General features: G+C 53.4%; 9 protein-coding genes across 9 annotated transcripts; 2 read left to right on the top strand and 7 right to left on the bottom strand.

The window, feature by feature from the left end:
• Positions 1–572: 572 nt before the first annotated feature.
• FEN1 (Elongation of fatty acids protein 2) lies at positions 573–1899 on the bottom strand (the record flags this gene model as incomplete). The annotated part of the gene is made up of 3 exons (XM_062880160.1): positions 573–1094; positions 1142–1717; positions 1801–1899. The coding sequence occupies 3 exons, from the start codon at positions 1897–1899 to the stop codon at positions 573–575; spliced, it is 1197 nt and encodes a 398-aa protein (XP_062731490.1).
• Positions 1900–2888: 989 nt separating this feature from the next.
• Positions 2889–4748, bottom strand: QC761_509580 (uncharacterized protein; the record flags this gene model as incomplete). Its single annotated transcript, XM_062880159.1, has 3 exons — positions 2889–2922; positions 2980–4497; positions 4561–4748. 3 exons carry the CDS (start codon positions 4746–4748, stop codon positions 2889–2891), a joined length of 1740 nt encoding a protein of 579 aa, XP_062731489.1.
• Positions 4749–4978: 230 nt separating this feature from the next.
• On the bottom strand, positions 4979–5724 carry QC761_0085300 (uncharacterized protein; the record flags this gene model as incomplete). Its single annotated transcript, XM_062872897.1, has 3 exons — positions 4979–5044; positions 5495–5682; positions 5721–5724. The coding sequence occupies 3 exons, from the start codon at positions 5722–5724 to the stop codon at positions 4979–4981; spliced, it is 258 nt and encodes an 85-aa protein (XP_062731488.1).
• A 2439-nt stretch (positions 5725–8163) lies between these two features.
• Positions 8164–9267, bottom strand: UBC4 (Ubiquitin-conjugating enzyme E2 4; the record flags this gene model as incomplete). Its single annotated transcript, XM_062880158.1, has 5 exons — positions 8164–8459; positions 8517–8700; positions 8811–8840; positions 8961–9006; positions 9224–9267. 5 exons carry the CDS (start codon positions 9265–9267, stop codon positions 8320–8322), a joined length of 444 nt encoding a protein of 147 aa, XP_062731487.1. The 3' UTR covers positions 8164–8319.
• Positions 9268–9306: 39 nt separating this feature from the next.
• QC761_0085280 (uncharacterized protein) lies at positions 9307–9802 on the bottom strand (the record flags this gene model as incomplete). The annotated part of the gene is made up of 2 exons (XM_062872896.1): positions 9307–9326; positions 9616–9802. The coding sequence occupies 2 exons, from the start codon at positions 9800–9802 to the stop codon at positions 9307–9309; spliced, it is 207 nt and encodes a 68-aa protein (XP_062731486.1).
• Positions 9803–10121: 319 nt separating this feature from the next.
• QC761_509550 (uncharacterized protein) lies at positions 10122–11771 on the bottom strand (the record flags this gene model as incomplete). The annotated part of the gene is made up of 2 exons (XM_062880157.1): positions 10226–11771; positions 10122–10168 (listed from the first exon to the last, which is right to left on the bottom strand). The coding sequence occupies exons 1-2, from the start codon at positions 11205–11207 to the stop codon at positions 10122–10124; spliced, it is 1029 nt and encodes a 342-aa protein (XP_062731485.1). The 5' UTR covers positions 11208–11771.
• A 902-nt stretch (positions 11772–12673) lies between these two features.
• On the top strand, positions 12674–14162 carry QC761_509545 (uncharacterized protein; the record flags this gene model as incomplete). The annotated part of the gene is made up of 2 exons (XM_062880156.1): positions 12674–12685; positions 12864–14162. 2 exons carry the CDS (start codon positions 12674–12676, stop codon positions 14160–14162), a joined length of 1311 nt encoding a protein of 436 aa, XP_062731484.1.
• QC761_509540 (uncharacterized protein) lies at positions 14161–15844 on the bottom strand. Its single transcript, XM_062880155.1, has 5 exons — positions 15254–15844; positions 15062–15181; positions 14780–14974; positions 14400–14711; positions 14161–14313 (listed from the first exon to the last, which is right to left on the bottom strand). Exons 1-4 carry the CDS (start codon positions 15465–15467, stop codon positions 14611–14613), a joined length of 630 nt encoding a protein of 209 aa, XP_062731483.1. The 5' UTR covers positions 15468–15844; the 3' UTR covers positions 14161–14313; positions 14400–14610.
• UBP2 (ubiquitin-specific protease ubp2) lies at positions 15840–20247 on the top strand (the record flags this gene model as incomplete). The annotated part of the gene is made up of 3 exons (XM_062880151.1): positions 15840–15896; positions 15961–16006; positions 16260–20247. 3 exons carry the CDS (start codon positions 15840–15842, stop codon positions 19622–19624), a joined length of 3468 nt encoding a protein of 1155 aa, XP_062731482.1. The 3' UTR covers positions 19625–20247.
• Between the last annotated feature and the right edge of the window lie 236 nt (positions 20248–20483).

The raw sequence follows: 20483 nt of genomic DNA, 5'->3' as shown, positions 1-20483 counted from the left end.
AAGCCCGCTCCTCCAAAATATTCAACAACTAGCAGCAGCAGCAAAATGACGGTCCCTCGGCTGTGATGTCATGCAACCCCAAAGCAACTAAATTGATGAACCAATTGGCATCGCCCGGATTACCGCTCGACCGCTACCCACCGAACAAAGAACAAGCCGAGGTATCTTCCTAATCAGGCACGCACCCACCCCTGCACTAAAACAGCCCTCTCCAGGTTATGCACTTTTCCCCAAAAGACAGTGCAATGCAAACCCCAACTCGGAGATCCGTCGAGATGCAAAAATGCAAAATGCAGCTTGCGGCGAACATGTCATGTTGACAGTGCATTGTGGTTGATCATTGTTACTGCCAGGCTACTCCCGTGATATATGCTTCTCCTTATTTCCCCAATAATAGCAAAGAATCCCGATTTGAGGCTTATCAACCTAATTCCCCGCCCAGCATCAACACCATAAACGCCAGATTTAGTTTACCTTTTTATTTATGGTAAGCCAGCCATGTGACCGTTACCAGATCCCCCTCCCCCCAGATGTCGTGAAAGCAAACCACACCCCATAGACAGGATACACAATCAAGCAGTCCCCCTCGGCTTAGCCTTCAACTTGGCCTTCTCCTTCTTCTCGTCCTTCAGCTTCTTCTTCTTCGCCTCGTTCTGCTCCTCCAGCTTCCGCTTGTGCGCCTTCTTCTGCTCCTCCGTCTTGGGCTGCACCTTGAAGAAGCCCTCGATTCTGCTCTGCTGGCTGCTCTTTATGTTCTTCTCCAGTCTCGCCGCCGCACCCCTCACTCTGTCCTCAGAGAAACCCTTCTCCTTGACCAGAAACTGAACCAGCCCCTCGATGTCAGGCTTCTCCCACTTGAAGTCGCAAAGCGGGTCATCCGCCTGACGAACGTCAGGGTTGAAAAAGAGGTCTCTGGCATCCTCAAAGGGCCAGTCGTCAGGAATGACATATTTGCTCTTGGGATCCTCCTTCATAAACTTGACCACTCCCTCCAGAGTCTTGTGCTCGCGAATGAGCTTGAGGGCGGTCGAGGGTCCAACCTTGGGGATGGGATCGAGGTAGTCGCAGCCGAGGAGGATGCAAAGGTCGACAAACTATCCCCGAATGTTAGCCATATCTAACATCACTACCATGACAAAACGTAACATGCCTGCTTCCTCTCCATCCCCAACCCCTCCAACACCTTCGCCACATGAATCTCCTGAATCGGCTCCTTCCTCTGCTCCGAAAACGTCAAATGCCTCAGCAAAATCGGACTGTCAAAACACAGCGTGTCCATATCCTCACTCGCCGCCGCATACACCTTCCCCGCCCTGGCCAGCACCGCGCACTGCGCCTCCGCCTCGGTCGGCGCAACAATATACGGTATCCCCATCAGCTTCAACAGCTTCTGACACTCGGCATTATGTTCCCTCGTTACCCTCACCGTCCTCCGACTAAACTTCTCCACCTCCTCCGTCGTCCCCGTCTCCTTGGCCTCCTCCAACCCCTCGTGCGCCTCCTGCTTGCGCTGGAACCGCTTGGCGAGCTCGCCAGACTTGAGCTTGGGCGGCGCGCCGTCAAAGACATAAAGCGGCTTGATCCCATTGTCCACCATTCGAAGGGTGCGGTAGAACATGCCCATCAGATGAGACGTCGTCTGCCCGTCTTCGTTCATGAGCTGCTGGCCGTCGGAGCGGACGGCGATGAGGAACGAGTAGATTGACATGGAGGCGTCCTGTTTTTTTTTTTTTTTTTCAGCCCAAAATTTAAAAAATACCATTCTCAGGTGGGTTTGGAAAGAGTGGACAACAAACTTACAATCGCAACCTTCCTCCCAAACTGGTTCTTGATCTCCCCCTCCTTGACCGCATCGGGCGCCTCGTCTTTGATGATCTGGAATAAGTTTTTGATTCCCATGGTTGCGACTTTTTTCTTGTCCTCTCTGCTGTTTTGTGTTGTGGTGAGAATATCGCTGGTTTTGTCGAGGGTTGCGAGAGTGAGGAGGGGAGGTCGAAGCTTCGTGATGTCAGAGCAAGGAAGATTGGACGAGAGCGCAGTTTGACGCGTTCAGCTCTTTGAGGTAAAGTGAGACGCGCTTCGCGAATTGGGAGCAAGAATTTAAGTGGGTCTCCCACTTTAGACCCCTGTCGGGGAGGAAGTGTGCTGCCTGGGTTAGGTGGGGGGAACTGGCAGGTACGGAATGCTCTGTAGGAAGGAGCGCTGAATTATTCAGATGGTAACTTATTAAAGGTGAAAACTGTAACTAACGCAAGTTTAAGTCCAATGAGCTGATTTTTCTGGTGTTCTCTGTGGTATCAATTCCGGGAAAGCACGCTTCAGCATGGTTCCGCCATCAAAGCCACGTCTAATATTTACACTTTACTCTCTACCAGAACTCAATTATCAAACTGTCTTTTAACAGTCAGAAAAAAAAACATTTGCTTAAATGGGAATATGGGGAATATTGTAAAGACTAGGTACAAGTGTATATAAATAGGAAGAAGAATATGTAACAAAAGCGCTAAATGCGAGCTGAGAGAGAGCTGCTGTTGGCTGCCCCTGAGGTATAATAGGGTGGGATATCTAGGGTATGGGTATGCGTATGAGTAATCAATTCACCATCCGAACAGGATGTATGAAGTGGGCTCTTCTCCAACTGTACGGGCAGTGGAGCGGGGAGGACTCCCGACCGGGTGTCCTGACAGGTCGTCGGCGGGATGAGTTGAGGACGCGGCCAGCGTCGGTGTTGGCCCCTACGTTGCTATCCTCCAGCCCGGGATCTGCTATGCATTGCGTCCCGCGCACTCAGATCATGGTCGCAGGGCTAACTTTTCTCCGCGACGTTGTCCACCGTTGCTGGTTGGAGAGAATATCATGGGAAAGAAGTAAAGATGTGGCAATGGCGTTTAGAAGTTTTCCTTGCCCCAAACAAAGTTGAACCTGTCATAGTTGTCAGCAACTGATGAAGCTGTCCGTCTAGGGATCATCGAAACTTACCCAGGCTCGCTGTACTTGTTGCAAAAGACGTGCAGTTGGCTGCCCAAACCCTTGGGACCGCAGAAGAACACACCAGCCTCGGCAGGCGTGTGAAGCTTCCGGATACCTCTGAAGATCATATCCCAGTTGGGGCGACCAAAGTTGGTCGGTGACCGGAGACCAGTAATCGTGTCCTTGTCGGCGTTGGCGTCGTTGATCATGATGTTCGTCGCGTCGTCGACCTTGATCTTGGCTGTCAGGTACGTGTGAATCTCGATTCTGTTGTCCACATCCTGCGCCTCAATAGCGAGAAGAAGCGAGCGGAACCACTCAAAAGAACCGAAATCTCTGCAAATCCAAAAGAAGTAGACCTTGCTGAGCCGTGTCCGCTTCTGAGGGTAGTTCATGCGGTACCAGATCGACTTGAGAATCGAGGCGAAAGGCGTAACACCGATACCGGCACCGCACAGAACCGAAATCTCGTACTTGAACACATCCTCGGAAGCTGAGCCAAAGGGTCCATCGATGTAAACACGGGGAAGCACACGGCGGAGAGCGGGATCAACCTCATCGTTGGACTGATCCACACCAACAACCTTGGAAGCATCCCCCTTCTTCTTGTCGAACTCGCAGCCCAAAGTCTCAGCAACAGCCCTGGTGAAGTCACCCACAACGCGCATGTGGATCGAGATGTAGTCCTCCTCGGGAGCGCTGGTCAGAGTGAATGGGTGATACTGCCAGAGAGAAACAGCCGGGCAGCAGAAAAAAATGTACTGTCCAGCCCTGGTCTTGGTGTGCTCCTTCTTGATCTGAATTTCGCAGACGTTGCTCGGGTGCTGAATGACCTTGGAGATATATGTCTTGTGTCTGCCGCGAATCTCACGGGCAACACGCTCGGCCAGGTAGGCGAAACCACCATACATCCAGTACTGCCAAAAGACGCCGATAGCCTGGGTGCCGATCGAAATGCAAAAGGGTGCAAAGTCGGGCTGAATCATGCAGAAAGCACCGTGGATCGACCAGAAAAAGAAGAAGACGATAAACATGTGGTGAGTGTACCAGAATCGTTCATAGTTGGCGCGTCTCGTCTTCTCAACCGAGGTGATGACCATTCCCATGAGCGCGATCAACATCACGTATCCAGTCCAGCCCGGGCCCGACACGAAGTTGGCGAGAAGCCATCCGTAGATGCCCAAGTTGTTCTTAGCGGCGACCTGAGCAAAGTTGTTCCAATGGGCAATCGTATGAACCCAGGACCAAAACACGATCGACCAAGCGGTGGTGATATGGAAAGTAATGTTCTTGTCGAACTGAATAATGCCGTTCAGGGGCGTTTGTCTGGCCATGGAAATGAGCGTTCGGCAAACGGGGAACAGAATCAAGGCGACATCGACGTGGAGGACCAGCGCAGCGGATCTGGCAATCATAAACGTCGGGCCAAATGTGTCTCGGGCTATTTGTAAGTTCTCCTTCACCGCAAAATTGACGAAACTGAAGGCGAATAAGATGGCGTGGAGGAACATGAAAACGAAGACGAAACTGGCGATATGTCAGCCTTCACCTACCCACCACATCGTCGCAATCCAAAAGCAAACCACCTACATTCGGCGATATCCTTCGTTCACCATCCACTTGTCGAACTTTTCCCTTGGAGTCAGTTCCTTTTGCCTTTCCTGTGTCATTTCGCCCGACAGCAACATCCGTGTAAGTGGCGTCCATCTTGATCTCTCCGACTGCTTCATTGACCCGCTGCTCCTTAAACCCCCATCGTAACCTCCGTAACCCGACATGGTGGGTGATAGTCGTCGTTGTCTCGATTAAATCCAGCAATTCAGCCCTGCTTTTCCTCCTGATTCTTTTTCCTTTTCGAAATCCTCGTCTCTATAACCCTCCCACTGGGCCAGTCGATCCCCGTTTTCCTCTAGCGATTCCCAATTAAAAGATGTTGATGCGTGTTATAAATATCCAAGAGTCGATAATTCGTCGTCAGAACCTGCTGAAAGCGTGCGAACCAGACCCATTAAACGACAGTCGTGAATGTGAGGCCTCGGCCGTGAGACAGAATAGTAATGAGCGGATATGGAGCCTGCATATGCCAGGAACGGCCGGGGGGCGGTATGGTTAGCAAAACCACACACCTCGAAACGATTGCACTTCGCCGAGAAAAAAGAGAGGGAGAAGGGAGAGGGGAAGGTTCGGCAGCACCAAAGGTGCGGGAGCCAGTGTGGTTATGTGAGGTGCCAAGCGAAGCAAGTCGCCAGAAACATGAGCTGATGTGTGAGGATCATACCTGTCCACAAATGCCTGCGTACGGCGGCTGCTGGGACCCAAGTTTGCGTGTGCTAGGTATCTAGGCCACTCTGCCGGAGACGAGGGAGAAAAGAGGAGGGAACTCGAAGTAGGTAAGAAAGAGAAACGAGTGCAAAATGACTCGGCAAGGGGGTTATCGCGTCCTGGAGCTCTTGTCGTGAGAGAACGTGGAGCCTGTCAGGGGTGGGAGAGGGATAGGAGAAGCTGGAGGCGCGCCTAGAACCACGATGGCACACAAGATGGAGACAGCGGCAACGGCTTGTGCAGGTGCAGCATGCCAAGCAGGGGCCAGGTAGCGGTGGTGCTCAGGGAAATCCAAAGAAATCGAACGAGGCTGGAACTTGCGGCCGGCCTCTCCCCACGTTGTCGAAACGACATCGAGAGAATTGTAACGCTGTCCTTCGGGGCGGGGCTCTGCGGCACCACTGCAGGGGGGCCGAACGGGTGCTCACCCATGTTATAAACGGCAGCAAGGGTCCTCCTCGCCGCTGGCCTTGTGCTCGAAGAGGTCAGTATCGGATGTCTACGCCATAATAATAAGCCCAGCCCAGATGACTCTGTTCTGCTCTCTAAACACATCATTAGCTGCTGAAGACCTCATATCAAGTGTATCCCGATCACCTATCCTGACGCTGTATAGCTCCGTCCTTTGCGCCGTGTGACCAAACCGAAACTGGCTGACCTAGGGCTTCGCAGCGTACACAACTGCTGAATGGCCAGCGGCAGTCTGTGATCAGACCGATTACCCGTCGAGGTAGGGTACGGCACGGTGGAAAATGGCGCCACTTTCGAGACCGCAGTACCATCTCTGCCTCAAGATTTGTTCGGATGTTTTGCAGGTACGGAGATACCTCTTTTCGAGGGTCATTAACCGCCAGCTCCCATTCGCGCGCAACAGGCTGAGAGAGATTCTTTCGTTGCAAGCTGTCGGAGAGAAAGCCAACGGCGGTAGCTCGACTTGTCAGGAGCGGGTGCCAAGGCTGGGGTCAGATCAGCTCCACATTGAAGGACCAGGAACGCTCCTGATTGGACACACATGTTCAACTAGAATGGCGGCCGAGCGTTGTCGTTGCTGTTTCGGCTGGGATCCTGATACGCAAGCGACGATTCAGTTTCGGGACCAACCAGTGCGTCTCGCCACAGGAAAGAGAAAAGCAAAGCAATGCCTCAATGCCCCGCCGATTCCTTCTGCAGAAATCAGACCATTTTGATAATTTGAGCCCACGAGTGCCGCCAAGTGTAATCCCAAGCCTCCGGGCTGGATGTATGCTTACCTGCCGTTCGTTGACTCAGCGGCGGTAAAAGGTGATGTCAGTGTCAAGTTCACGATGTCAACGATTGCCCAGAAAATCTGAAGTCTCACGCCCAGTCGGATATCGGCGTAGATCTTGCATACAATCAGTCACGGCACACGTGTAGATATGGTATTTTACGTACATCCTACATCCAGATGGGAGATATCAGTCAGTAGCATCTACAAACAACCTCATCCTCTGCTTCATCCTATGCCTCACCTCATCCTCATCTACCACCATCACCACCACCACCCTTATTATTCCACTTCAAGCCTCCCAGAAGAAAACTCCCGTCTCGATCTGCCGAACATACATACATAACCGCCCTACCTACCACCCAAACCCTGACGCACATCACGCATCAAAACGCATGCACCTCTCCCGTTCATCTCAAAGTTTCATACCCACGTCGTCTTCCTATATCTCATCTACTTGCTACCTATCTTTATCTCTCGCCCTGCACCACTACCTGAACTGCACCATCCCTGAGGTAAATCCCAAACTTGCATCTAGACCTTGGCTTACATACAAACACAACAAGAAAACATAACCTCCCTCTCCCCCCCCCCCCTCCCCCTTTCCTGTTTTACCAGCTGACGATATTTCGTAATCAACCATCGGGCAAACCAACCCTTTGAACACCGACTTCCGACCCATTCCATCAAACCAGACCAGACCAGACCTCTAACCACCCGCCACCCACCACTCCCATCCCCTCGGATCTACAGTATGACCATCAACCGGCCATCTACACAAGCCCACCACCACCAGAGGAAAAGATCCCCTCCCATCACACAAAAGAGCCCATCATACAGGCCACCACCACCCTCAACTCAGCCCCCCTTCCGTGCCTCCGCCCTTCCCCGGAAGCTGGAAGCCAGAAGCCACCAACAACACGTGTCTCCCCGAGCCACCCACCCAAATCAACCCACCCAACCCAAGATCTTCCCACCTCTGAACATACCCAAATGCTCCTCCACCCCTTCTTGTCCCATCTTCGCCTCCCCTCATAAGCAGCTTACTCTTCCTTCATGCGTTCTCCCTCTAGAAATAGGATGGAGAGTGCCCCTCACCGGCCTACTCACAAAACCCGTAACCCGAGTTTTGATCCTTGGTAAATTCAGATCGTAAATGTTCCATCATAAATATTCCCTATCAAATCATGTCACAAATCATGTTATCACAAGACAAAGCCGGAACCGCTCCCTCGGAGCAAGTCCCGGCTTGGCCCGGAGGCATGCATTCGGCTATTTCCCTGACAGCGGTTTGCCTCCCAAACTCGGACATGTCACAGTGGTCATGGAATCAACCTCACAATCACCTTGAAAAAAACAGCACTGATCAAATTCGCTTGCCGCGTCCCGTGTCTAATAGCAATTTGGAGAAATACGTGACACAACTGTGTTCCTAAGAAAGAAAGAAAAAGAGAACATGCGAGGGGTAGTCAAAGACAAATGCATCCCGAAAAAATCCCAAGAACCGCTCCCCAGAGTGTAGTAATAACTGATGATGCAGTGAAATAGTTGTTGATTCTTGCGCATCTACCTCTCCCGCTCCATCCCCAGCCGACCGTCCAGTTTAGATGACTCTTCCAGCATCCATCGCCAGCTCGCACGCTCACCAAACACCAGAGAGTATTCGTCGTTTGCTCGCGCTATACAGCCAGGGTAGAAATGTTGAGGCTGCCGACCAAGATTTCCCGGGGCTAACCGAGTCAACCATCCACCTCGCCCGCATTAACAACTTCAACTACCCCTTAAACGGCATACTTCCTGGTCCACTCCCGAGCTGTCTGTTCGTATTTCGCACGGTCCGTCTTGTAGACGTGGGCGATCTCGGGCACAAGCGGGTCGTCGGGGTTGGGATCCGTCAGCATGGAGCAGATTGAAAGCAACACTGTGATAGAGTCAGTATACAGGTCTAAGTTTGTCTGTCAAGTGCGTCAACACATACCCTTCGAGATCGTCAAGGCCGGGCTCCACTGGTCACGGAGAATGTCTAAACAGATGCTGCCGTTCGCATTGATGTTGGGGTGGTAGATTCTGGTTGTGAACTGAACCTTGGGAGGCTTGAAAGGGTAGTCTGTAGGGAACTGAATCTGAAGGAAGAAAACACCCCCGGTGTATGGCGAGTCGCTCTGTTGTCTCTGGTTAGCACATTGCGTCCTATCGCAGCTGTTCACAGCGCCAAGGCCAAGCCTCGTGTTCTTGTCTCCAGCGCTTGAACAGGAAAGGGGAAGTAACTTACAGGACCCATGATGGTGGCTTGCCATTGGAACTGTTGATTTGGCATGTTAGCAGTTGGCTCACAGATGATTCCGAACGTGGTGATGGCGGTCACGCGCTCTTCGCGTCATCGAACATGGCGTGCAAACAGGAGATAGCGGGGTATGCCTACAAGATCGTCGCCAGCTGGGCCAGCAGAGCAGGAAGAGGGCGGGTCGCTGTAAAATCAAGACATCAGCATCTCTGCCAAAACTATCGCGTGTCGTCGTGCATCGCCCATATCCTAGACGCAGTTGGAGCAGTCTCCTGGGGATTTGGGCGTGGTTCTTGAACCCCGCTCAAAGCCCGGCCCCACCATCGAATGACGGAGCGGCCAAAGGCTCCCGGCGTCCAGGAAATGAGCAAACGGAGAGAATCGGGAATTTTTGAACATACCGGCCGAGGTCAGCGAGTTCCTTGTTGATGCGCTTAAGAGCCATTTCTGAGGTTTGTGTGATGTGTGTCTCGACGACGAGATGCTACGTCGAAGGCCGGGGCGCTGTTGAATTTAAGGCTGTGTCAGCTTTGGCTGTGGAAGAAAACGGAAGCCGAATGAATCGTCGGTTCTGACGGCGCACCGTGGCGACAGGTACAAAGACACGAGAGCAGAGAGCAGAGAGAGCAGAGATTGCAGCAGAGGTAAAGAGGAAGAGTTTTTTTTGGAGGCACGCGAAGAGCTTACTTTGTAAAAAGAGGGGGTTGCGGTTTAGAGATGTCAAAACAGAGGGATGCGAAGTTGGTCAAGTTAGGTTGCAAGAGGAAAGAGGGGGGAAAGTGGGCGGGTCGACAAAGGCGGATTTCGATTCGATAGGTGCCGAGGACGCCCACGCCAAAAGCTGAGCGAGCAGGGGAGGGGGGCGCAACGCTGGGACCACCGCGAATTTTCAGGCGGGACCCAGCCGCTGGGCTGCTGCTTGTTTGGCGCCCAATCGTCACTGCCGCCCCTCCACCCAGCCCACCGCCACAAGTGGCCATCACTAACAGTTTTCTATGCCACGATATGGAAGGTCTAGATAGTACAAACTGTCCACTCCTCCTTTTTGAACCCCTGCTTTCTACTTCGTGACTTGGAAAGCCCGATGAAACCCCCATTTCAAAGATATTGGATAAGCAGTCACAGGTTTCTTTATCAGCCCTCGTATAAAGTTTATACAGCACCCGTCACATGTGTGTAAGACGAAGATGAAGAACGATACCGCTTCGAACCGTTTGCTCATATTGTTTGCGAGCGTAGTCTCTATTCAGATGAGACAGCTGGTTCTAGTCTTATCTATGCTCACAGACCAACTTTTTCTCAGACAAATGCCTGAACGCCAGTAATGGCTCTTCCAAGAATGAGACCTATACATAGTTAGCCAGGGCATGGCTTTTTGTCAGCATTCGGGTGGTAGAACTTACTATGAATATCGCTCTGGCCTTCATAGGTCTGAGTCACATAGAGGTTCGCCACATGGCGTCCAATACCATACTCGTCACTGACAGCATTGCCACCAAAAATCTCCTGGAGAACTCTGGCATTCCACAGAGCTCTGTCACAATTCTGGCGCTTGACCATGCTGATCATCTCGGGAGTAGCCTTGCCTTGCTCCTTCAACCGGCCGACCTGGATGGAGGCCAGGACGCCGTATGAGATATCAGTGGCGGCGTCTGCGAGCTTCTTCTGGATCAGCTGATACTTGGCAAGGGAGTTGCCCTTGAACTGCTTCCTTTCCAGAGCATAGGTTCTCGCTCTCGCCAGGCAGTCCTCCAAAGCACCCATCACACCGAGAGAGATACCATACCGGGCGCTGTTTAGGCAGGCAAATGGTCCCTTCAGTCCCTCCACCCCAGGGAACATGTTCTCCTTGGGGACAGGGCAGTCCTCGAGATGAATCATTCCGGTGATGGAAGCGCGGAGTCCAGTCTTGTTGCTGATCTTGGGTGTCTCGAGTGTGCCAGCAGGACAGTCCTTCCTGTCAACAAGAAATCCGCGGATCTTTCCAGTCTCCTGGAGCTTGGCCCAGACGAGGAGAACATCGGCGATGGGCGAGTTGGTGATCCAAGTCTTGGACCCCTTGAGCAGGTAGCACCCCTTCTTGGTCGGGTGCTCGCGCGCAGTTGTCTCCATGGAGCCCGGATCGCTGCCGTGGTTCGGCTCGGTAAGTCCAAAAGCACCAAGAAGCTTGCCCTTTGCCATGTCTGGGAGGTATCTCTCCTTTTGCTCTTCCGAACCGAACTCATGAATTCCACCCATGACCAACGACGACTGAACCGACATACCGCTTCGGTAACCGCTGTCCACCCTCTCGACGGCCCTAGTGATCAATGCTCCAGCCACATCCGACACTCCAGCACATCCATACCCCTGAAGGTTGGCCCCCAGGAGACCCAGCTCGCCCATCTCCCGGAGGATCTTTGGATCGTAGTGCTCATCGCGGTATGCCTCTATCGTGCCGTTAGCCCAATCAGGCGGATTCGGAGGGTTTCGGGTTCAACGGTTCGTACGTAGTACTCGGGGAAGCAATTGCTCCTGGCAATACCGCTCAGCCGTTTCGGAGACTGCGAGCTCCTCCTCCGTCAACAGGTCCTTTGCTCCGAGCGGGTCCTCCCAGTCGAACTGCACAGCTGGAGATGCCGACGCATAGCTCCGGGTCGGGAGCGCTGGCCGGGCTTGAAGAAGCGCCCGGGCGGGGAATCGTCTGCAGAGGAGTCTGGACATGGTCAATTGGGTTCGTCGGTATACTGACGTTGGTGGCTGGAGCAGAATTCACCTTGTATTTCATTCCCCGCTGTGTTTCCCATTCCTCCTTGTCCATGGCCCCGATAGCTTCCCGATCCCCAGTGCTCATCCCCGCCACTAGCCGATCCACGGATAACCTGGGCCGAGGCTGGTGAGTTATGGGGGTTAGGGTTATGTACTGGATATCCGTTGCCCCTGACAGGGGTTTATCAGGGGCAAGAAAACAACTGAATAGAGAGCAGATGTCTCCTTGAAGGTTGACAAGTAACATCCTCTGATTCAATCTGAGAATGGTAACATTAATGTAAAATGGAGACATGTGATGAACCAATTCAAAGGAAGGAGCATGACATCGTAGCGTGTTCCGACTGGCAGAGCAAGAGCGTTCTGCTCGAAGAACTTGGCTTGAGAAACTTAAAACCTCCAACTTCTCTTCACTCACCTCCGGAGTGACCATTACCAATTTCATGCTACCTTTTACCATGCCTTTTTAGTATCGTTAGCTATCATGATCACAGACGCCAGGTAATCCCGCCACTGGCGATACCTTACTCTGTTCCAGAACCGGGCAGCCGCCCGGTGTCTGACATACCTACACTTATATTCGACACACGTAATAGCAGCAGACCTTACGATGTCCAATACCGCCGAACCGAATATGTTCCAAGACATCATCAACAACAACGACAGCCTAGCCACCTTCGCCGCCATCCGTCTCCTCAGCTGCTGCTGGACAACCATCCCTGGCATTGACCTCGCCTACAACCACCTCCCAGCCAACAATATGATCTCCGCCCTCGACATGCAACTCCGCTACTCCCCCTCCGAGAACCTCATCTCCAGCAACCAGTCAGATACAACCTCACAATACCGAGCCTAGCGAGCAGGATACCCAGGCAAACCCAAATTTGGCTACGACGGGCACCTCGCCGAACCACCCGAGCAGTCCTCTCCCGACGAAGCTCCCAAACGGCCACCAAGCAGAATCCCCTTTTTAGACACCGCCCCCATCAAACACCGCCGTCAAAGCGCCTCCAACCTACCAACAAGTTCAGGACCTAGCCTCAAAGGAAAAAGCCCCAACCAAAGCACCAGCGCCCTGCCTGATTCCCGACTCAAATCTTCTGATGAACAAAACAGTAAATATCCGGGATCATCCCTCCATCAAATCGATGAACACCCCCCTCTTAGAGAATCATCAGCCTCAACGATCACCTGCCCAGCAGAGCTCGACCACCCCCAACCAGCAGGGGAATAGGTAGCATCCCCCCCTCTCCCCTCCTTCCTCTCCTCCCCCCCAAGCTAACAACCCAGTAGAACTCCTCCCCATCATCCCCCTCCCAAACTCGGCGGGGCGCCTTTGAAAAGTTCCGCCAGAAGATCAGGCGCTCGAAATCTGTCTCCTTTCCTGCTACAGAGCCGGAAAGTGAGCAGCATCACGCAGCAGACGGGAGGGAACGGCGGCGGGCTAATCGGGATCGGTTGGAGGAGCCGGCGCAGGGGGCGAGTCCGCTGTTTAAACGGTGGGGGTGTGGAAGGAGGCCGAGTCTAGATTTGATTGCTGTTGCGGGCATGATGATTGCTGCTGGGGAGCTGGACAGGCTTTCTTTGAGGGCGGACGATGTGGAGAGGGTGAGGAGGGGGAGGGAGGGGGTGGGTTTGGTGAGTGATGGTGGGCAGATGTCTCCTCCCGGGTCGGGGGATGGGAATGGGAGTGGCGCCGGTGTAGTGGTAGTACCACCCAATACACCAAATACCGCTGTTGGGTCACCAGCTAGTGCGGTGAGTCCTGGCGGTGGGGTGGGGGATAGTAGTATCATGGGGTCACAGTTGGGGTCTGCACTTCCGGCGGAGAGAAAAGAGGGGAGTTTTGCCCCGTTTCCGCCGGCGAATACACCTGTTTTTGGGGGGAGCGGTGCGGTGACACCCAGCAGCAGGTCGGGGTCGGGGTTGGGGTTGGGTGGTGGAAAGCAGAGAGCGGCTAGACCGAGCAAGCTGTCGGAGGTTCGGAGATTTGAGGAGGTGGTGAGAAGGCTGTCGGTGTCTGACTCTGCGGTTTCGCCGGGGGCGAGGGAGACGGAGGAAGAGCCGGTTTATAGGCTTGAGTCGTTTCCTGAGTTTCCTGATGGTGGGGATCACAGCGAGGACCGGTATGAGAGCGGGGAGTCTACGCCTAGGTATAAACCGGGAGAGCATTATTTTGTGGAGGGGGGGTTACAGTCTGGTGCTGGGTTGGGTGGAAGTGGATTGAAATTGAGGGGGCATGGGGATTGTGAGGAGGTTGAGGGGGAGCATAAAGGGGAAGAGATACATGCTAGGCCTGATATTTGGAGGCCTGAGGATAGGATTGGGTCGGGGGAGGGGGATGTTTCTTCTACTAGGGATTCCAAGGGGTCGAGGTTGTCGTTTGCGACTTCGGAGGAGAGGAGGAGGAGTTGGTTGGATGTTGCTAGACGGGCGACGAAGGGGAGGTGGGATCACGGGCTGGAGGAGTGTAGGGGGCTGACGGAGGAAGAGGAGGGGGATGGGAAGGAGGGGCTTGTGATGAAGAGGAAGCATACTATGGCTGACATTGTGGAGCTGTTGAGGTCGGGGAAGGGGGTGCAGAAGGAGTGAGTGGTAGGCTGGATTCTGAGGGGGTCTAAGGGGTAAGAGATAGAGATTCGTAAACCTAGAAAATCAGACTTGATTTCCGCTTTGATGCTTGCTCTTCCGGTTCTCATCTTGACTGCTCATTCCCAGTTACGCTACAGGCAAAGCTCAGATTCTCATTTATTGCCTGTTAGTTTAATTCGCTCTCAATGATGAAGACGGGGTAGCAACTCAAGCTGCAGTGTTGGCTCAGAATCATACCAGAAAGCTCAAGGAGCACCAATTTTGAAGATGCTGAAAAGCACAATTCAAAAGCCCTTCCCATTTACACCACCTCTCATTTTGGCGAGGTGAGCCACCGGCTAGCCCCCCATTCTCGGCTATGTGTGTACAAAAATGGTTTGCCTTTTCCGGGGAACCCAGCCACCTCTGTCTGTCCCTCTTTCTCTCTAAACCTCTATACCCGTATTTCTCAAGCACGCTCAGGATCCGCGCATACAGGCTTCACCTCGAAGCCGTAGGCCTCCTTGAGCCTCTGTGCTCTCCGCTCATCGTATCCAGGGAGCTTGATGGCTGTTTTTTGCGTCAACCAATGTCAGCATTTTTCCTTTGTCAAAGGTGCAGGGAGAAATATGACTCACATCTCCCCTCCCCAATCTCAGCAATCGTCTCCTCCACCGGCCTTCTGTATCTCTTGCGGACCATCTCCTTGCGCTCGAACTCGTCCACGTCGGGGTTGCGGCCGGCGCCTTGGATGCGGCCGCCGGTGTACTCGAAGACGGCCGAGGTGACGGACATGAGGGCGCCGTAGCCTAGGATGGCGGGGATGCGGCCGGCTGTTGTTTTTGGTTTTTGTCAATATCTTCCTTCCTTTCCTTTCCATGCAAGGTCTAGCGAGCTAGCAGTAGGAGGGGTTGGGTTACCTCTCAACCCCAAGACAGCACCACCAAAAGCACCGGCGATAGCATTGTTGTAGTGATCGTTCTTCTCGCGGAGGTTGGCGGAGGCGACGCGGGAGAACTCGTAGACTGAGCCGACGGCGGCTGTTTTGATATATCCATGTCAGTATGAATGCGACCAATTGATTGACATGACGGGGTGAGGGTGGCGGGTACCAAAAGTAGCGGCGATGTTGCCGTGCTTGGAAAAGACAGCCCAGGGACCGACGTGCTTCTTCTCGAGGGAAGTCTTGACGGCGGCGAGGAAGAGACCTCCGGTGCCGAAGAGGGCACCCATTGTCAGGGCGGCGTGGACAGCATCTTGGGGCTTGTATTTGTCGGAGTCGGAGGAGGAGGAGGAGGAGGAGTCCCCTCCGGCGTGGGGCGCCATTTTGGGCTGGATTTGGAGGGGGGGTGGTTTGCTGAGGGGGGTGGTGGGAGGTTTATCAATGTATGGGTTGAGAGCTTGGGAATATCGTTATGTCAGTTGGATGCGGCGGCTGCTGCTGCTGCTGCTGCGGGTTACGAATTGGATTTCTGGGAGCACGGGGCATGGAAGGGGACGTGCATTGGATGTTAGATGGTTTGATTGGTTGGTTTTTGGAGGTGGGATTTGGGAGTCTGGAGCAAGGTGTGTCTGTACAAGAAAGTCTGGGCTGGACAAATGGGTTCTTGTAGTTTGGGGGTGATGGCAATCGAGAAAGTATTGAGGCTGCTGAAGACTGAATTGATGGTTATTGGTTACTTTAACATGCCAATCATGATGTGGAAACTCGTGGAAGCTAGCTCTTCAAACAAAGTCGGGTCACGGCGGTACTTTGTTTGTTGTTGCCAACTGCCCCTCCTTGTGCCATCCATCCAGTTGCTCCATTCCATCATCACAGGTCGTGCCTCCCACCGCTCCCTCCACGGCTGCGTCAGCTGCCAGCCGTCAGAGGCAAAAATCGATTCTACGTAGCAGGAGCTACCATCAGGAACTCCGGACTCACTGTCTAATATAAAACGAAGGGAAACTTAGTTGCCGGCTGTGACGCAAACCCAACCTGTTCCCCATAATTTCATCATCTCCATCATCTCCGTTTATCCAGCAGACAGACAGCCATACATACGAATACAGCATCATCCACCAGTAAGTCTTGCTTGGGACTCTTGATGTCGAGATTGTTCTAACACATCCCACCAGTGCCCCGCCTATCAACCATGGACTCCCTCAACACAGGTGGCCGCCTTGCCAGAAGGCTCATCGAGGACTGGTACCGGGGTGCTCTGCAGCATGCCAACCGGTCTGAACCCCGACTCCAGTCTTGCTACCATCTACGAGGAGCCCGCCCCGGCCCAGTCGGTCCCAACGACGACCACGACCTTATCATGATTCCCTCGCAGACACACGGCCACCAGATGGCTTGTCTATGCAAGCACTGCCGGTACCACTTCGTCTTCACCTGGGCCGAGCCAGAATTTAGTAGCCCTGGCCATCCTCAACATCACTTCGTCATAGCACCGGGGGATGACGAATCCTTCGGCGAGGAGAAGGCGAAGCAACTCCTCGTTACTTGGCCTAGTAGGGACAAGAAACTGGGCCCTTTGATGCGCAAGACCAGCTACCGGTGCAGCTTTTGCGGCTTCAGCATCCGGCTCGATGTGTCAGCACCACGCCTGGCCAGCAAGTGGATCGACATCGTCACGGATGAGTCGCGCGCCAAGAGAAACCTCAAGAGGGCCATGGACGAGGACCCGGGCAGATTTAAGGACATGACGCAAGAGAAGCTCGCTAAACTCGAGTCCAGCGCCCTCATGACACTGAACATGTACATTACAAACATCATGTCTAATGATTCCACCAGTGCCGAGAAGAAGATATCGGAGCGCAACAAGACGTTCATGGTGCAATTCGGTCCAGAATGCGAGGAGCTTTTCCTCTACCTGGGCTTCACCAAGAGGCAAGAGGCCGAAGACACATTTTACATCTCCCCACAGGTCCCACCGGAGAACGGCGGCAGGACATTCCTGTACTCGGAGAGATCTTTCTTTGAGAACGTCAAGAGCGAGATACAGAGTGTGATCGACCAGAAGAGACCTGAGCTTGTTCATCAGCATTCGCCTGCTCGCATAAAACTGCAGACGGTACTCGGAGTTGACGATGCCCAGACGCGGACCGTGCACTGGAAAGTGTCGGAATCCGATCTACACTACTTCTATTTACTGGGGGCTTCTTCCAAGACAACCGAACCCATGTTGATTTGGGCATATGAGCGGCAAGCCGCCGTGGACCGGGATCACGAGCGCTACTACAGGGAGGCTTTCAATTGCTTGGCCTACCACGGGGACGAGGAAATGCAGATGTACGCCGTCCACTTAGATCAGAAAGCCTTGCCTCGCCCCGAGAAGAGTGAATATGACAAGGACTGGGAATGGTTCGGCTTTTGGAGGGCACAGGGTCGAACTCTGACCAAGGACCGGATCATCGAGCGGTACAAGCATTACAGAGAAACCAGGCCCGAAGAGGGACATTTGCACAGGCTGCACTTGGCCAAAATTGCTCGGGATTTAGGCCAAAGGGATTTGGTCTACATTGCCGTGGTCGACATGGACGAGGCAGAGGCCAATGGCGTGCTCGACTCAACGGCCCAAACAGCACCTGATACCATAGCCTATGCCGCCCTGGAAAGTGTGAACAACAATGAAAAGGACGCGGCGGTTGTTGTGACGGCAATGAATCTCATTGGAGCGAGAATGGCCAGACAGCGTAGAGGTGACAAGGATTTTGACGAGGCCTTGGGCGACTTCGAGACCATCAGCGGGCAGCTGGAGAGCCTCGTGAGCGGCGAAACCCAGAACCAGGGCTTTTGCGATCCTGTCAGTAATGGACAAGAGATGGAGGTCGGGACTGGAGACCTGACGTTGCCCGTCGGGCTTGACAACATTCGCAACACTTGCTACCTGAACAGCATTCTGCAGTATCTCTACACAGTCGATGTCATCAGGGACCTGTTGCGGACCTTGGACCTAGACACGCCCGAGGCTAGTACAGACAGGGTGGGCGAGATCCTAAGTGGAAGTGTGAGCGGGGTGGAAGAAGGCCAAAAAAAGGAAGCTTTCCTCGGCCATGAATTCGCGCGCGAGCTCAAGACTTTGTTCCATGAGATGGAAGAGACTCCATACACTCACGTCAAACCACGCCAGCGGCTTGCTAACGCCGCCATGGCCCGAGCTGATAAGGGAGGCTCTACTGCTGAGTCCAAGGCCACTGGCCCCAAGGCTGCCAACTCTGCGGTTCCCGAGCTCAAGATCACGACATCTACAGACGCTGATGCCAAGATAGTGAATGGTGAGGAGACCTCCGAACTCGAGCACGTCGAGACGGCCAGTGTATCTAGTTCACAGACGCTGGTGGGAGAGACGCCAGCTGCTGCGTCAACGGGATCGGGAAAGAAGATGGAGAAGGCGGGGCCCCTGGAAGCTTTGGTAAAGGAACTTGACCAAGACGAGGTCAAGGGCACTGCGCAACAGGATGTCGACGAGGCCATGGGAAATATACTGGAACACCTTCAAGCAGCCCTCAAGCTAGCCCGTGCGCGCCGTAATGCCGGGGAGGACGGAAGCGAGGAAATACCCGATCCCATCGACGATCACTTTTACAGCAACTTTAGGATCTATAACCGGACGCGCGGGAACGACGACGTACAGGGCTGGACCACACACGAAGACCGCAACCGCATGATCATGGCACCGCTTCATGAGACAAAGGCGGTCCAGGAGGATCTGTACCAGGCCATTGGGCGCGGCATGGATGTCCAGCTGAATGAAGAGACAAATAAGATGACGTATTCGGTCTTCAAAAGGCCTGCTGATATTCTGCACTTTCTATTCCCCAGGAGTCGTGCGCTCGACTTGAAGAACGAGAATCCGGTGGAGCTGAACGATCCGTTGTATTTGGATCTCTTCATGGATGTTGTCCCAGGGGATGAGCGGTACGGGAAGCGGACGAGGCTGTGGGCTCTCAACAAGCGGTTGGAGGAGCTGAATACCAAGCCACGGGCGTTCGAGCCGGGTTCGGCCAAGATTTTGTCGGAGGAGGATATTGACAGGCTTGTGACTGAGAATGGTCTTGTTGATGCTGATGGGGATTATGAGCTCGTTGATGCCGACGAGAGGACTGCTCTTGCCACCAAGGAGGTTCAAGGGGGGTGGGTTGCGGTTTCCCCTGAGAAGCTGAAGCAATTCGAGGAGCGCCAGCGGGCTGATGATTCGGCAGAGCTTCTCAAGGAGAAACAGGGGCTTGTGGTCGGGGAGGTTGAATACAGGCTTCACGCGGTGTTTTGCCACACTGGAACCCCCCGATCCGGCCACTATTGGGTGTGGATCAAGGATTTTGAGCGGGGCGCGTGGCACAAATACAATGACGAATTGGTGACGGTGCACAGCGAGGAGGATTTCAGGAAGCAGGCGGGGACTGCGGCTGAGCCTTGCTGGGCGGCCTATGTACGTGCTGACAAGGTGGCGGGCTTGGTGAGCACGCCGCTCCGGAAGAGGGTACGGGGAGGGTGAGCAGCGTGGGCGTGTTGGGGCGATGGCATGATTGGGCAGCGTTTTGTTTGGGTTGGAGTTGTGTGTGAGTTGTTGAGTAGTAGGTATTTTAAAAATGAGAAAGAGGCATGTTACCTAGCGAATTTTGGAAGGGTGGTGACTGTTTTGGGGGGCGTGGTGACTATCTTTCACGGGGGTTTGATTAGGGAAAAGGCTTCGAAAGATAGCAAACAGACCCAGCGATGGACTGTGGTGGATGTGCACCACGAGTTTCTGTGTAGGTGTGAGTGAGGTGATGGGTGTAGGTGAGACTGTTTAGCTTGTGTTATTATGTCCTTGACGATGGAGAGGGTTGGTTGGGGTAAGGGGGGAGGTATGATTTCAAGAGGGAGGAATTACGTCGGGGTTGAGCAAGCGATTTGGTAGGTTTTAATGAGCAGGTAATGGTGTGTGGTTGTCGGTGAAATGGAATATGCCATCTGGTGTTGCTTGTAAGAATGACGAGACAGGTTGAGGGATCTATGATACACTTGGGTATCAACACTAGATTTGATGCTCTGCTAAGAGGCATAAATGTCAATCACGTTTGGTAGGTTAGCCGGAGAAATAAATGTAGATGACTTGCGAATTACCAGTTGACGAATGCTATGCTGCAGATTGCTATGCTAGAATGCCCATGCTATTCCCTTTCCTTGCCCTTGCCCTTATTTCTGCAAAATACACCTTTCAACAACGAGTTATGCTCTCTGAGTTCTATTTCCGTTCCTTTTCCTGTCCCTGCAAAACATACCCAACAGCCAGCCCGTGGTCTGCATACCCTTTCTCTTGCCAAGTGATGCCATGTAATGCAGTGATGTGTCCAATACTCCCTCCCCTTCCC

The sequence above is a fragment of the Podospora bellae-mahoneyi genome, chromosome 5, assembly GCF_035222275.1.
Source record: "Podospora bellae-mahoneyi strain CBS 112042 chromosome 5, whole genome shotgun sequence".
Taxonomy (NCBI): domain Eukaryota; kingdom Fungi; phylum Ascomycota; class Sordariomycetes; order Sordariales; family Podosporaceae; genus Podospora; species Podospora bellae-mahoneyi.
The sequence above is the reverse complement of the archived record's forward strand: the minus strand, read 5'-3'. Positions and strand labels throughout refer to the sequence as shown.